Source organism: Mobula birostris, chromosome 15 (assembly GCF_030028105.1).
Source record: "Mobula birostris isolate sMobBir1 chromosome 15, sMobBir1.hap1, whole genome shotgun sequence".
Lineage (NCBI taxonomy): Eukaryota > Metazoa > Chordata > Chondrichthyes > Myliobatiformes > Myliobatidae > Mobula > Mobula birostris.
In genome coordinates, this window is record NC_092384.1 from 48813012 (window position 1) to 48829345 (window position 16334).

The 16334-nt window shown below is 39.3% G+C and overlaps 1 protein-coding gene across 3 annotated transcripts in view; it reads left to right on the forward strand.

The window, feature by feature from the left end:
* zfpm1 (zinc finger protein, FOG family member 1) overlaps window positions 1–10100 on the forward strand; it is a 215345-nt gene extending 205245 nt beyond the window's left edge. For all 3 annotated transcript variants that reach the window (XM_072279737.1, XM_072279739.1, XM_072279738.1), the window contains 2 exons: window positions 3883–4026; window positions 4321–10100. In XM_072279737.1, coding sequence (XP_072135838.1) covers window positions 3883–4026; window positions 4321–6824 — 2648 coding nt within the window. In that variant the 3' untranslated portion in view covers window positions 6825–10100. The remainder of the gene's footprint in view (window positions 1–3882; window positions 4027–4320) is intronic.
* Window positions 10101–16334: the final 6234 nt, after the last annotated feature.

Genomic DNA, 16334 nt, shown 5'->3' on the forward strand with positions numbered 1-16334 from the left:
ACCTGAGGCCTCTCCAAGTGCAGCGACACGAACCAGCTTCTTCTGCAAGGGCAGCGACACAAACCAGCAGCCCCTCAGAGGGCAGCGACACAAACCAGCAGCCCCTCAGAGGGCAGCGACACAAACCAGCAGCCCCTCAGAGGGCAGCGACACAAACCAGCAGCCCCTCAGAGGGCAGCGACACGAACCAGCAGCCCCTCAGAGGGCAGCGACACGAACCAGCAGCCCCTCAGAGGGCAGCGACACAAACCAGCAGCCCCTCAGAGGGCAGCGACACAAACCAGCAGCCCCTCAGAGGGCAGCGACTCGAACCAGCAACCCCTCAGAGGGCAGCGACACAAACCAGCAGCCCCTCAGAGGGCAACAACTCAAACCAGCAGACCCTCAAAAGGCAGTGACACCAACCAGCAGCCCTTCCAAGGGCATCTCCATTCTAAAAGGACCCCCCTCTATTCTGAGGCTGTATTCTCTGGTTTTAGACTTCCCGACCATAAGAACCATTTACTCTATATCCACTCTTTCCAGGCCTTTCAACATTCGATAGGTTTCAATGAGTTCACCCTTCATTCTTCTGAATTCAAGTGAGTAGGGGCCGAGAACCATCAAACGCTCCTCATACGACAAAGTCTTTTAATCCCAGTCATTTTCATAAACCTCCTTTGAACTCTCTCCAATGTCAACAAAAATTAGCTTTGCTTATTGTAGCCTCTTTGAATTTTTAAAGTCAGCTTTAGAGATCTTATGATGTGAGTCTACTTTAAAAAATGTTGCATGCCTCTGGTACTACAATGTGTGTGATGTGTGCTTACATTTGTGCTTAAGTTTCAAACACACAGTGTTCTAACTTGGAGACAATATTGTTTGTTGTTCAGTCGTTAAGTCGAGTCTGACTCTTTGTGACCTCACGGACTCCTGCACACCAAGCCTTCTTGTTGGAAACTGCCTCTCTAAGATCCCCTAAGGTCATACGCATTGTCTGAGTAATATTATCTATCCATGGAGCCTCTGTCGTCCTCGCCTTCTTTTACCTTCTGTTTTACCTAACATGAGCGTCTTCTCCAAGGAATCCTGTCTTCTCATGATGTGGCCAAAATGTTTGAGCTCTTGTCTCATAATCAAGCCTCCTAGTGAGCAGTCTGACTGTATTTCTTCAAGTATTGACTTGTTGGATCTTCTCGCTGTCCAAGGAACTCTTAACACTTTTTTCCAGCATCCAAGTTCAAAGGCGTTGATTCTTTTGTATTCAGCCTTACTAATAGTTCAGCTCTCACAGCCGTATATCACAAGTGGAAATGCCATAGCCTTGACTATACGGATGTTTGTAGACACATTATGTCTCTACTTTTCAGTATTTTATCTAAATTTGCCATTGCTGTCTTCCTGAGAAGTAAACGCAGTTTAATTTCGTGGCTGCAGTTACCATCTATAGAAATCTTTGAAGCGAAGAAGACAAAATCCGTCACTGCTTCCACTTCCTTTCCATTTATTTCCACGGAGTTAATGGGCTGATCGACGTATTCTTGGTTTTCTTAATATTGAGCAACAAGCCAGCTTTTGCACTTTCTTCTTTCACTCTGATTAGAAACTTCCTCACTTTCAGCCACTAGAGTAGTATCATCTGCATATCTGAAGTTGTAATTATTTCATCCGGCAATCTTAATTCCATTTCAGTCCTCTAAACCAGCATTGCTCATGATGTGTTCAGCCTATAGCTTAAATAAGTAGGGTGACAATATGCAGCCTTGTCGTACTCCTTCCCCAATCCTGAACCAGTTTGTTGTTCCATGTTCAGTTCTAACTGTTGCTTCTTGATCTTCATACAAGTTTCTCACAAGGCAGATCAAATGTCCAGGTATCCCCATTTCTTTAAGGATTTGCCATAGTTTATTATGGTCCACACTGACAAAGGCTGTAGCGTAGTCAGTAAAACACAGGGAAATACTCTTCTGGTATTCCCTCGATTTCTCCATTATCCAGCATATATTAGCAATTTGTTCTCTGGTACCTCAGCCTCTCTGCGAAACCAGCTTGTTCATCCGGCAGTTCTCATTCCATCTATTGCTGGAGTCTTGCTTGCATGATGTTTAACATTACCTTGCTAGCACGTGCAATTAGTGAAATTGTTCGGTAATTTGAACATTCCTTTACATTTCCCTCCTTGGGAATTGGGATATAAACTGATCTCTTCCAGTCTAAAGGCAAGATGTGACAAGACAATATTGCTGCCTTAGAGTTAAGTTGATGTTTATGAAATAATACTTTATAATCTTGAACACGGTACTAAAATACCTGTACAAAGTTCATTTGTGATACAATTGATGATAAAAATATTTATATATGTATGCATGTGTGTGTGTATATATGTTTGCAAATATATATATATATATATATATATATATATATACACATATATACATACACATAATAATATATATAATATGCGTGTGTGTAAATATAGATCATTTTGGCCTACCTTAAAAAATGCTCATTTACAAAGTTGCTCAATGGATCCCTTCAATAGCCCTTTGACTAGCTGCATAAATGAATTGCATAACTTCAATTAACAGTGTTTGCTAATCTCTTCTCATGATTGTATTGGGCCTCTCAGACTGACTATCGTCCTCTTGTTTTCTCCATTCCAATTTTTGACTTTTGAGAAAACAGTTACTATTTATGTTTTCAATGGCAGATCTGTAAGTAAAAATCCAATTCTCAGATATAAAATAGTCGACTGAGGCCAGGAGACGAAGCAGATTTTTTTTCCAAGTAGAGTTTTCATTCATTTACATGATTCAGTCATTTGTGAGAGGTTAATATTTATTGTCACTCTTTAATTATGCACTGAATTGAGTAGCTTGCTAGACTATTTCAGAAATTGTCAACGTTGTTAGGCGAATTTAATACATCCGAGAGGAAACAGGATCTTATACCTGGACAGTTAGGAAAAAAATCAATGTAATCAGGCAAAATCAAAACACAGTAAGATTAGGAGACCTAACAGAGTACTGTTTATTACTCAGGGAAGTGAATGCACACAATGATAGAGTGATTACAGCACGGTGGGGGTCCGTTATCCCAGTCTGTCTGATGGCTCGCTACCAAAACAGCTCACTCACTGTCCCTTTCACTGTTTCTATAAATTGTCTTGCTGACAATCAGTACTTGTGCTGCTTATCACCTGATCTGACTTAATCAATTCCATAAACTCTTTTGTTTTGCGCTCCATTCCTCCTATCAGTTCTGCTTTCAAAACTGACAACCCTCCTCCCTTCCCCCAGTTTTGAGTAAGGGTCCCTCACCCAAAATGCTAAGTGATTTCTCTTTCCACAGATGTTACCCTTCACCGGCTGAACTCTTCCAACATTTCTGTTTTTGTTTCTATTCAGGAGTATTGTACAAGGAAAGAAAGATTACTGTTTTAAGAAAGTTATTAGCATGGTGAATTGGGAAGTATTCATGGAGGTAGTGAACGTGGAGTGGTTCTGTACTAGGGGGAATTTTCAAATATGAACTCATCAAATAGCAAATAACTTTGAAGTGTGCATCTGTGATTAGTTGAAGACAAGCAATACAGTGTTGCAATAAAAGAAATGGTTAATTAGCAGGATATGTTATGTGACATCCCCAAAAGTCAGGTAATTTACGTTATGCACAGATAATTTATCTACAGTTTATCCGTATGGGAGAGAAAGTTTGAGGAGCTCAATGATCCATACATGTTTCTATGTAATTGTTAATGCTAACACATCAGTAAACTTAATTTTTAAAAAGGTATCAGTTCTAAAATACTGTACATAAGGCAAAATAGCATATTTTGTATATAAAATTAATAGAGTTGGTATAGATTTCCAATATTTCTAAAACTCTTGTGGTTTACTATAGGTGTTTGTCATGGCTGTGGATTTGTCTCTACCACAAGAGACATCCTGTATAGTCATCTAGTTACCAATCATATGGTATGCCAGCCCGGTTCAAAGAGTGAAGCACACTCTCCAGGGCCAGGAGTACCAGCACTACCTTTAACAGGTAAGTAAGAATCATCCTAAATTTGCATCTCTTAGTGTTGGTGGAAAATGGGAAAAGTTTGCATTAGAATAGATCTATCTGATATAATATTTATATAAAATAGACTTTCAAAAGAATCATGTTTTCATATTCTAAGGAAAACCATTTGTAAATACTGAGATCGGTTTTAAAAGACATCACACTTGCATGTAGTGCCAGCTGTGTAGAATTGATGGTTTTGAGATATTCTGTATAATAACCAAACTGAAATAATGCTATATTTTTTGATTTTTATTTGTAATTTCTTCATTGCAGTTGGGAATGTCCCAAGCCCTTTCCCGAATTTTAAATGTAACCAGTGTGAGTACACTGGGGATTCCGAATCAAGCTTACAGCAACACAGCTCATTGCATGCAGCTCAGGATACATTTCAATGTAATCAAAGTCACGAAAAGCTAAAAAATTCAGCTGACCTAGTCAAACACATGGATATTCACCAAGGCAATGAGCTACAGCACAATATGGAGGAAACGAGGGGCAAGGAAGATGGAGGTTCTCCTTCTGTGAATAAAGACATTCCTGAGGAACTCAATGTAATGGTGAAAATCAAAGAAGAACCCCTCAATCTGAAAGCTGATGTTGAAGTTGATAGAACTATGGAAGGTCAAGCAGATCGCACCCCTGATCATTCCTCCAGCGTTTTGTCCCCAAGGAGCACCCTATTAGTAAAAGTGAAGTCAGAGCATTCAAGCCCAACACCAGCCTCTAGCCCGGTCCATTCTGGGACTGGCTCAATTATGTCTGAAGGGACGGTTCTGCTTCCATACATGTTCAGTCATGATACCTCCTCATTTCCACAAGCTTCAGAAATTTTAGCTAAAATGTCTGAGCTGGTCCATAGCAGACTGAAACAAGGGGTTAACAACTATCCAATCCTTTATGCAGGAGCGCCCATTCAAAAAGGAGCCACATGCTATGAATGTGACATTACATTCAATAATATTAACAACTACTTGGCACACAAACGATTGTATTGTTCTAGTAGGCATCAACAGGTAGATAACCCAGCTGCTGATGAGACCGGGAAGGATTCTGCATCAATAAACAAAACTGAACAGACATCTCATTGTCCAACTTTAGTCATGGAAAATCAGCATGCTGCTTCCTCCTCACAGACAGACTCTGAAAGAGACGTACGGATTCCACTTGTGGAGAATAAAGTACCAGAAATCAAATCGGAAGACATTGGAATGAAGGATACTTCCTCTGAAGGAGAAAGTGTGAGTAGAATTAGTGAAGGTAGCCGAAGTCCTAGCAACTCTGTTGAAGACTTTGATCTGGACCCTTCAAAAACTGTTTGTGAAGCTTGTAATATAAGGTTTACACGTCATGAAACCTATGTTGTGCACAAACGTTTGTATTGCGCTTCAAGACATGACCCTCCGTTGCGGAGGCCAAATGGTGGGAAAGTGGCAGTCCTTCAGCAAACTGTACGTACACGCAGACGTAGAAAGCTGTATGAGATTCATGGCTCAGGCCACCAGCCGCTTCCACCTCCCTCTCCAAGTGAAGTGCCTATTCATAGTCCCTCAGCTGGCATTCTTCAAAATGCTGGAGCTTCTAACAATGTAGAAGCTTTGAAAATAAAACAGGAAACACTCTCGATTTCTTCAAGGTCAAATGAATCCCTTTCCCTGTCAACAAGTTATATGTTAACTACTCAGTCCAGTGCAACTTCATCACCAGGTTCAAGTTCTGATGTTGATGGACCAATTGATCTTAGCAAAAAGCCTCGTATTAAGGAAGAACCAGTAATTCCCACTACCCCTTTGCTTCCAGCTTTGCGTTTTTCAACAGACTATCATGAATGTACGTCCTGTAAAATTAGTTTTAACAGTGTGGAAAATTATCTTACTCACAAGAAGTATTACTGTTCTGCTACTGCCCTTCAGCATAATAAGGCGGATCTTCTTGCCAGGGTGAAAATGCAGAGTCCTGCATCAGTGAAAGCTAAGAAAAATAGGATGGAAATTGCAGATCCTCATGTACAAACAGAGGAATTGAAGAAAAAAGAAACAAGCACTAAATGTATTCCAGAAAGTCCAAACTTAGTTAATGCCTCCATTACTCCAAGCAACTCACCAGGAATGTACCATTGCAGTCCAGATACTCTGCAAGCTGGGCCTCAGTTATCGTCTCACTTTAAGACCTTCTCAACACCTAAGCGTACTCACTCAGTCATCTGTCCTTATTGCCCACTCAATGGACCAATTGAAGGAGACCTTATTGAGCATTTTAAAAATGCACATGATTTGCTGTTGACCAAGCAACTTTCACCTGGGTATACAGTAGAAGGTGCAATGGAGGACATAGTATCACAAGGTAAACTCATGACAAACAGTATTTCTGAAAGCAGTCCTCAAAACTCAAGGGTTCCTGCTCTATCTCCAAAGTTGAGTGCTCAAATACAGAAGAATATCCCAAATGCCAAAGATCAAAGAGAATCTGTCTCGTCCCAATCTTCAGTTGAATCTCCTCTGCAGAATATCTCACCTAAACCTTCCATAATGCCATCCCCTAATGTTGCTCTTAAAATCTCACCAGTGCCTGATAGCCCCAGGGATCTAGGCTTCAAATCCCTCAGTCCACACAATAACGTTGACAAATCTGTTCAAACAGCTATGTCAGTCCCAAGCCCTGTGCAGAATGGAAACAGCAGATACTGTCGCTTGTGTAACATCAAGTTCAGTAGTCTTTCAACTTTTATAGCTCACAAGAAGTATTACTGTTCTTCACATACTGCAGAACATGTTAAATGAGTTTTTACAGCTATGAACTATATCCTAAATGTTTGCTGTGGTGTTTGACACAAATTATCTCACACCTCAATACCTTCGTGCAGTTTAGAAACAATCATGAAAACACATTGGTTTCTCACATTCAAAGGTTAACCAAACTCCAATTTTAATAACGGTGGAATTGACCCAGGGTGGAAGGATTTTTTTTTGCTTCAAAGCTGTCTTTAAATTGGATTAGTTTGAAACTTCATGCTTAGATGATAAATTTCATTCACCAAAACAAAATAGTTTTTCCGTTTATGTGCTTGGTTTAACACGTCTCTCATGTTAAAAAGTGTGTTTACTAGTTGCATAACTTAATTTTATTAGTAAACTTTTGGAAAGCAATTTTGCTATATCAGTTCTCTTTTTCAAAATACCCATTTGCGGCCTTTGGGCAAGTCAATAAAATAAAACAAATATCAGAAATTCATCACTCTGACAACCTGGCATCCACTTTTTGTCTTCCATTTAGGAGAATAGCCTGCAGATCTTGCAACTAGGAAGAAAATCCTAAGATTAGTTAGTTGAGATATCCCGCTAATTTTTTTTCATTGAAAACATTTATATTAAATCCTCAGTACATGTGGTTAAACCTCTTTCTACTAGAGGATTTATTAACAGAGGGTCTCTATTTCCTATTTTTATTTCAGCCTTGACAAAGTCCTAATAATCATTAAAAACAGCTAACTGACCATAAATTTCAAACTACTTTAGTTATCAAATGTAGTTTAATTTTCAGATGGGCATGGTTGTCACAGAATGGGCAGAACTTACAAATTCAGTATTTATATGTCAAAATATTGGCAGTGATGCCAAAAAAGTATGCTCACATTTTCATGCAATACTTATCGCATGAAACTGATGGCTGAATACTACTGAGATATTAACAAGTAATTAGGGGGGGTAGAATAATTTAAAGCTAGTTCGTGTAGACTTAATAATCTTGTTAATTGTTTAGTGCATGCTAATCCTCTTGACTTCTGTTCCAGTGCATTTAGTTCAAACATAGAAATGTCTTTAATTTTTATTTATTAGTGTTGTATTTATTATGAGGGTTTATGTGCAAACCCAGCACTAATTTTTTTTAAAAGTGCTGACAGAAATGCATCTTCTTTTAATTTTGAGATTATTTTACTAAAAACAGGGCTCTGATCAATCAGTAATTTGAATTGTTTGATTGTACAAGATTTCAAAGTTCAATGCATCCCCCTGCGGTTAATTCCCTTTCCCCTTTTTGCATTTTATTTGTAGATGTAGCTTATTGCTATAATGCACATTAAATGTGCTTAATGGATCAAATGGTATCTTGGTGTTTAAATGTGAATGATTCCTAATCTTTATCAATGTGGTGTTTTTCAGGAATAACATTCACCATTACTATATTTAATAATACTCATCTAAAAGGTGTAATGTTAGAAGAGAGGAGCAAGTCACAATGTTCAAGGGAATTCATGTTAGTTAAAAATGATTTAACATTTTTAAATTTGGGAGGGAGAAAAGCAATGTGGAAGGAGGGAGAGAATGTTAGCAATCTGCCTCTGCCATTTCTATTTGAATAAGTATCATAGAAGATGGAGCACATGATTAAACTATCCAACCTAAACAGATTGCCAGCAATAGCTTTTAACCTTAATTTCTCTTTTTAATTGCTTCCCCTTTTCTTCAACCAATTTCTGCCCATGAATGTTGTGGCTTGTTTGGACCTTAAGAAACACATTTATTCCTGTTCTGAATGAAAGTAATAGGCAATACTGGTACTTGAACCAAAGGGTGCAGTGTTGTCATGCAAATATCTGATCCACACACTGGCAGATATACGTTCTCTCTTGAGGGTCAAAACATGTTACTGACCAAATATTACATTTGTAGACTGTTACCTGCAATGCCTTGCTAGTCTTTTTGAAGGTTTATTGTGGTATATTTTTAAATATCATTTTGACTTTATTCATCAAGAACATTGTTACATCACTAAATTTAATAAAACTCAATGGGCGACTATACAGTTTGTAGACTACAAATATTTTATTAAAAATAAAAGCAATGACATTTAAATGAAGTTGAATCAAACAAAAGGTATATAGTCTCTGAAACTCTTGTTGTTTGCATGATTGTTCCTATGTAATTGGAAAAGCTAGGCTTTGGTTGCATGTGTGTCTTTCTACAACTTTATGAAATACAAGATTTTTTACTTTTCCAGAAGGTGCTGTTAATTTATTTATATTGTAGAGCAGTGTTTACTATGATCTGTGGAATAAATCTTGGCATAAGCCTCTCTCTACAAAGCAGTGCTAATGGATGTTCAGTTTAATAAATCCATTTTTACACTTTTTGCACTGTATTGTATAAATTCTGCTGAATGATGTAGTTTAGAAGCTATTTACAGAATATTTATGTTTCAATTCACCAATTTTATACCTCTCTGAATTTGCCTACTATAGTGACCAATAACTTTCAACTTTGAGTTGAAAGTGGCCTTCGATGATTTAACCATGTCTGAAAATGATCGTGCTATTAAAGTGAATGTCATTCTTAATTTCCAATTGGGAATTGACCCACTACACACTAGTTTGAGCTATGCATGCTAATAAATTGTCCCATGGGACATCTTGAAGCACTACTCTGCCTCCCTTGTCTGTGTGTGTCCTTTGGTTTCTTGTGTTTTTCTCTGAATTGGTGTACTTCTCAGAGCAAAAATCTAATTACTTAGAAGCAGATCATTGCAACTACGTCACATCAATAAATCTGGACATTTTCATGTATGCAGCCTCTGTAGTAAGCCCTGTCTGGTGATGGATCGCATGGATAAGTTTGTTTGTGCCACCATACTTTGAAAAAGAGTGAAGTGACAACATAATAATGCTTTGAAATGATTCATATTGATTACAGCTACTGGAAACTATGCACAGACTTAGTTTCATATGTAGTTATTAAAGAACATTATGTAGACAAAGAATAGCACAATTATTTTTCGGTGGAGAATAATAGGTTTAAATTTTGGTTTAAAACAAAGTTCTGAATGGAAAACAGTTTTGCTATTGGATCCATGTTTCAAAAATGATTTTCAGAAGACGACATTAAATCACATGTTTAAAAATGTCAACATGTGAGCGTTAAAATTTACAATTATGGCAAAAGTGGAGAACACATTAAAATTTCTCAGTGATATAATGGGTTTGCACTGACCTGCAGTTTAAATGTAGAATTCCACTTTTCAAAAAATGAGTCTTAATTAAAATTATTCTATAGCTTAATACTCAGTGGTTGCCTGTAAGGAGATGAATCTCAAGGTTGTGTAATGTATACATGCTTTGATAATAAATGTACTTTGAACTTTGAACATTTTCCGACTAATTTCACAGATATTTTCCCAGCTAATGTCAAAGTTAATCCTATATACCATAGGTTAATTAATTTTTAAGATGGCAGTGTTGTATTTTGTTTTCATAAGTATTCTTCAATAACATTTTCCTTTGTTGAAAGTTGGTTGGAATTCCCTCCCTCCTGGTGCATAAATTTCCTGTTTATGATAATGATGTGTAAGTATATTATGAAATGGAATTATTCTTCAGTGTCTTTGTAACTCCTATATTAATTCTTTTAAAAATAGCATTCATTGTGATCGGTGTTAGAGTCGTTGAGCACAATAACAGGCTCTTTAGTCCATTGAGTTTGCACTGACAATCAAGCTACACCGATATTACATTAAATCCTATTTAATTTGCTTCGCATTCCCCTCAACCCCTCCAGGTTGTACCATGAGCAATTCACACAGTGAATTAACCTACCAACAATGCACATCTCTGAGATGTAGGAGGAGACTGGAACAGCGGGAGAAAATCCATGTGGTCACGGGGAAATTCCACATAGCGAGCAGTTGAGGTCAGGATCGTGCATGGGTCCCTGCACCACGTCTTTCCCTCAAGTGGCAGATGTATAGCAAGCATTTAACACCTTACATTGTTTGAGGTCATTTGTTGGATAAGCCAAACAGTCCTGGATGTTCTTTCCATGCATTATAAGATTTAAGATTTTATGGGTGTCAGTAACTTTGTGGTTACAGTACTGATATTCAAGCAACTTTGCATTTACTTAGGGGATCATGATGAACAGATTTTGGGCAAGACTCACACACAATGCAGAAAGAGACCAGGACGTAGCTCAGTACTCAGGTCTTCATCCAGTCATAAAATGGTGGACAATGCTTAAATAGCTAATGGGGGGGGGGGTAGCAGGAGGATGATCCAAGAACCTCCCACTGTCAGCAATGACGGGCCTAGCGTGTGAAAACAAAAGACAGCTAAAGCATATGGCCATTTTGATTGTTGAGTGAATGATCAAGTTCCAGTTTATTGGCATTCAACCAGATATATGTATACCACCAAATGAAACAAATTTCCCTTGGACCATGGTGCATGTCACAATACATATAACTCAGACACAACACAAAGTAATATTACCACAAATAATAAAATGTATTCCAGGAAATTGACACTTAGCGTAAGATGCATTTAGACACAACTCAAAAAGTAAACCGTATAATGCTACTGGTGCTTCATAAGTGATGAGACCTGGGTGCTGGCAGGGAGTTCAGTAGTCTCATGGCCTGGGGAAAGAAGGTGTTTCCCATCCTACCCGTCCTTACCCTAATGCTTCAGTACCTCCTGCCTGCTGGTAGGGATTGTGGAATGGGTGGGAGGGATCCTAAGGGCCCTACTTTCCATCTGTAAATATCAGTAATCACAAATATCCAGCATGACTTTCTTTGTTAGTTCGCCGAACATGGTTCCAGCTGTTGAAGATCAAGCCTCGGATGTTACTGTAGGCGTCCTGGACCCAACCGTCAATGGCCTATCAATAAAGTACATCTATCTATCAACCTATCTTCCTTCTGCCATTACTTCAGAACTGGGGTTATTCACAGATACTCCCAAACGGTGCATTTCCATTAACAACTCCTCAGGAACAGAATTGTCCTCACACAGTAAAATCTGGGTATCTTTCAAGCCCAGATTGACGATGTCAAGTAAAATTCACACTACAAAATTGCTAGGCAATGAGCACCATCAACAAGAGCTTTGAGTCGAGCATCTCCCCAAGACTTACCTTCACTTCCATTGAATAGTGTAGCTCTATTAGCCAAAACAAAACTTCTCAAAAAGTTGTCTGTTTAGTTGGTACCTCCTCTGCCATACTAAATACTCATTGACACAGTAACTGTTTTAGATGCCAGCTATGAAATGCATTGCAGTTAACTTGCCTGTTGTAGCACTCCACCCCAAAGAAGGAAATAGTGGCACAGTGGTTGGTGCTACTGCTTCACAGTCCCATCTCAGGACCAATGCTGCCTTTGAGCAATGTGTGTGCACAATTCCTCTGTGACTGTTTACACCCCCCCCCCCAGCAATGTTTTCTGGTTTTCACACACGTCTCAAAAACACGTGAGCAGATCAATCAGTTGCTTTAAATCATCCCTAGCATTGGTGAGTGACAGTAGAATCAGCAACTTGGTGGGCATTCGCAGAGAATTGATTGCACGGGGGTAAAAGGAAGGAATAGGACTCAAGAGCTTCATCTAGGGCCAGCATAAGCTCAAAGGGCTGAATGGCCTCCATCTGGGCTGAAATTTTATATCACCACTTGCAGATCTCTCTGCACTGTGTATATCACCATTTATTCGATATTGCTGAGTCTCAGTGCCTGGAGCTCCCTACCCAACTGCACCTTCACCAGAAGACCTCTGGCAGTTCAAACTTGCTATTGTGTTTTCAGAAGCTATTAGGGCTGTGTAATAAGCTCAGGTCACGTCAGTGGTACCAGGTCTTCAAAAATGAGTCTAGGTGCTAAACGTGAGGAAGAAAAGAGGACAGAAAGATTGTAATCATGTGCGTTTACCACTCAGTGATAGCTTGGTTTTTAGTGTTTGCTGCATAATAACAGTACAGAAGGAGATATTAGTAGCTTTGTATATTAGAACATACTTTGTACTGTACATGTACATGATTGAGATTAGGTCTTTAGGATTCCAGAAGCAATGCAAAATAAATAGGGGGATCAGATTATTGTATAAAGGCTGTGGAAGTGTAACTCTTTACATCTGAATAGTTCTAATGCAGAGGTTCCCAACCTTTTTAATACCATGTAGCCTTACCATTAACTGAGGGATCTGTGCCCCAGGTTGGGATCGCTGGATCGGATGTTTTCTGCACAGCGAGTTCTCCTCACATTTATAAATAGTACAGATTTCTGTAGGACACCCCTAAAATGTACATGATTTCCCTTCCTGCTAGTCGTAATCGGATTTCCTCTCTCTCACTTGCCCCAACAATCACCTATTTTCCTCTCCCTATGCCCCACCTCCAAATCCTTGGGCTATATTAAGAGGTTTACTCCATATCTAATCATGATTGCATACTCAAACGTATCGTGCACTGCCTCTATCCCAGCCCTGTCTGACTGTAGATCTCTCCGGTGCACCCTCCTATCCATCCTCAGCCTGCCCTGCAATGGCATCTTCAGTCCGGCCTGTTGAAAGTCAGCAGCCTTGAGGTGCTACGGCTACTTGGGGAGCATTGCATGCTGGCTGGATCAAAGCTCATGAAAGCTAGGAGAGGGGAGATAGTTTTGAAGGACAACCTCAAGCAGCCCTGGGCCTGGTTGGAATCATGCTATCGTGACCCGGGGAGGCTGCAGTATATTGATACGAGACCACTCCAGTGAGAGGACATAACATTCACGGCAACACTTCCATTACGATTGTCAAACAGTATTGTTTATTGTGCAAATATTAACCAGAGTGCAACAGTAACGTTTCTGAGCAAAAGGTGCAGCTAATACAACAGAATTGATGATCCTCCAGTTAGGACCACTGCAGCATCTTTTCTGGTGCAGATTGCACGTGCTCAGGCCTGGATTTCCATACAACAGTCAAATTGTGAAATTGGCATTGTGTTGACTGCATGTAATTGAACATCTGATTGTAATGAACACTGTGTGCATATGATGCCGTTTGGTAATTAAAAGGGGACTTGAAGCATTTAAAAATACACTGCAGAATATTTAAGCAACAGATTTATAGGTGTTATTAATTTGTTTCTCATTCGAGCAAGAAGATTTTTGGCTAACTGATTTTCTTGGCAGCAAGAAAGGATTAAATCATTCTGCAACAGAATCCCACCCAATCTAATGCAGCAGACCTTGCCAATTGTTCTCCTCAGGTCAAATTAAATCCGGCTTTACTCTGTGTTTCTTAAAGAATAATTCTCTATCAATGAAGTGTTTTGTCTTCACCAAGATTTGGTTATCACCTTCAGAAAAACATCTTACAGTTCTGTTTTTGTTATAGAATAGGAAGATGCACATAGGAACAGACAATTAAAAATTTAACTTGAAGAGCCTTTATCTTAACATCATTCAGCGAGACTGAGCTAAAGCCTTTTAAAAATGAAACCAAAACTTGTCAAAGAATAATAGCAACAAAAGTTGCAGAAACTTTCATTGGACACGTCCCAGGAACAGATTGATGTCCAAGGTACAATAGCATCATCTCAACCTACTTTTAAATTTAGTTAACATAGGGGATGGCGCTTTTAGATATATTTAAGTCAATGAGACAGAATGATGAGTGACCGTGCTAATAAATTTAAAAAGGAATAACAAAATCAAAGTCGTAAATTAAAGCAATCACTAGGAGGATAGAAGTTCATGTAGTAACTGTTGATTATACTGCAAATGAATTAGAATACAAGAGATATCTTGCTCCATTTCTATAGAACCCGGATGAGACTGCGTCTGAAATGTTATGTACAGGTCTGGTTTCTCTATGCAAAATGGAGGAGGTGCAGCCAAGGTTCACTAGATTGGTTCCAGGGATAGTGCATTTGTCCAATGCAAAGTTTTGAAGTAGAGCCAGCCTGTTGTCTCTTGCATCTCGAAGAGTGACAGGTGTTCACATTAAAACATGAAATAAAATCTTGAAGGTTTTAATAGAGAAGATGTGGAGTTGAAGCTTCCCTGAGCTGTGGTAACAAGAACCAAGGATTACAGTCTCAAAATAAGACATTAACAATTCAGGACCAAGAGGAGAAGAAATTTCATCACTCAATAGATTTTAAGTGTTTGGAATCTTCCAAATAAGAGGACTATGGCAGCTCGGTCTAGGTATTTGAGACAGATTATTAGATTTTTAGTGCTTGAGATAGCCATTCAGAAATATATATCTTAAGTTAAAGGAGCAAATTGTGGGAAATGGGTCATAAAATTAGTTGTAAATAATGTTCCTATTCTTGGGTGTGTTGAATGATCATCCTGTAACAGAGAGAAAAATGATCCCAGGAGGATTGCTGGGTAGTGAAGGAGTTTACCCATTAGTTCTGTACTTGGTAGATCTCGGATGACCCACTACAGCCTGAAGTAGAAATGGTAAAAACCTGCTTCCATAACCAAAGTCACAGAAGTTAAATTTAAAATTCATTTAAGCAGCAACAAATCCAGAGGCTGTAAGAGGGGCAACACTTGGGTTTGGTTAAAAGGAGCAAATAAGACAGCAAGAGGAAAGGGAATCAGAGTCAGATTTTTATTATCACTGACGGGCTACGTGAAGTTTGTTGTTTTGTGGCAGCAGTACAGTGCAAAGACAAAGTTTCTATAAATTACAAAACATAAACAAATATGGTAATAAAAGGAATAGTGAAGTATTGCTCATGGGCTCATACTCCATTAGGAAATCTGAGGGCAGAGGGGAATCTCTGAATTGTTGACTGTGGATCTTTAGGCTCTTGTACCTCTTCCCTGATGGTAGTAACAAGAAGAGGGCACACCCTGGATAGTGAGGGTGCTTAGTAATAGATGCCACCTTCTTGAAGTATCGCCTCTTGAAGGTGTCCTTGATGGCAGGGAGGGTTGTGCCCGTGAGGGAGATGGCAGGGTCTACAACCCTCCGGAGTCACTTTTGATCCTGCACATCGAAGCCTCCAGTCTGAATCTCTGCATAGTACATATATAGGAATTTGCTAGTCGTCAGTGTTGTACCAAATCTCCTCAGATTCCTAATGAAGTAGAGACACTGGCGTGCCTTCCTCAATGGACTTGGGCCCAGGAAAGATCCTCCAGGAAGTTGATGGCCAGGAACTCAAAGCTGCTCACCCTTTCCACCACTGATCCCTCTGTGTATTGTCTCAACTTTCCCTTCCTGAAGTCCACAGTCAATCCCTTGGTCTCACTGGTGATGAGTGTGAGGTGGTTGCTTGACATCACTCAGCCAATCGTCTGCCTGTACACCTCCTGGTCGCCATCTGAGGTTCAACCAACAACAGCGATGCCGTTGGCAAATTTACAGATGGCTTCTGAGCTGTCCTATGCCACAGAGTCAGGAGTGTAGAGAGAGTAGAGAGCACACTTCCTTGGGTGTTCCTGTGTTGTCTGTCAGTGACGGGTTAATTCACAAGGGTGTGGGAACCCTACATTGTTCAATAAGGATCAAAGTGACATGAA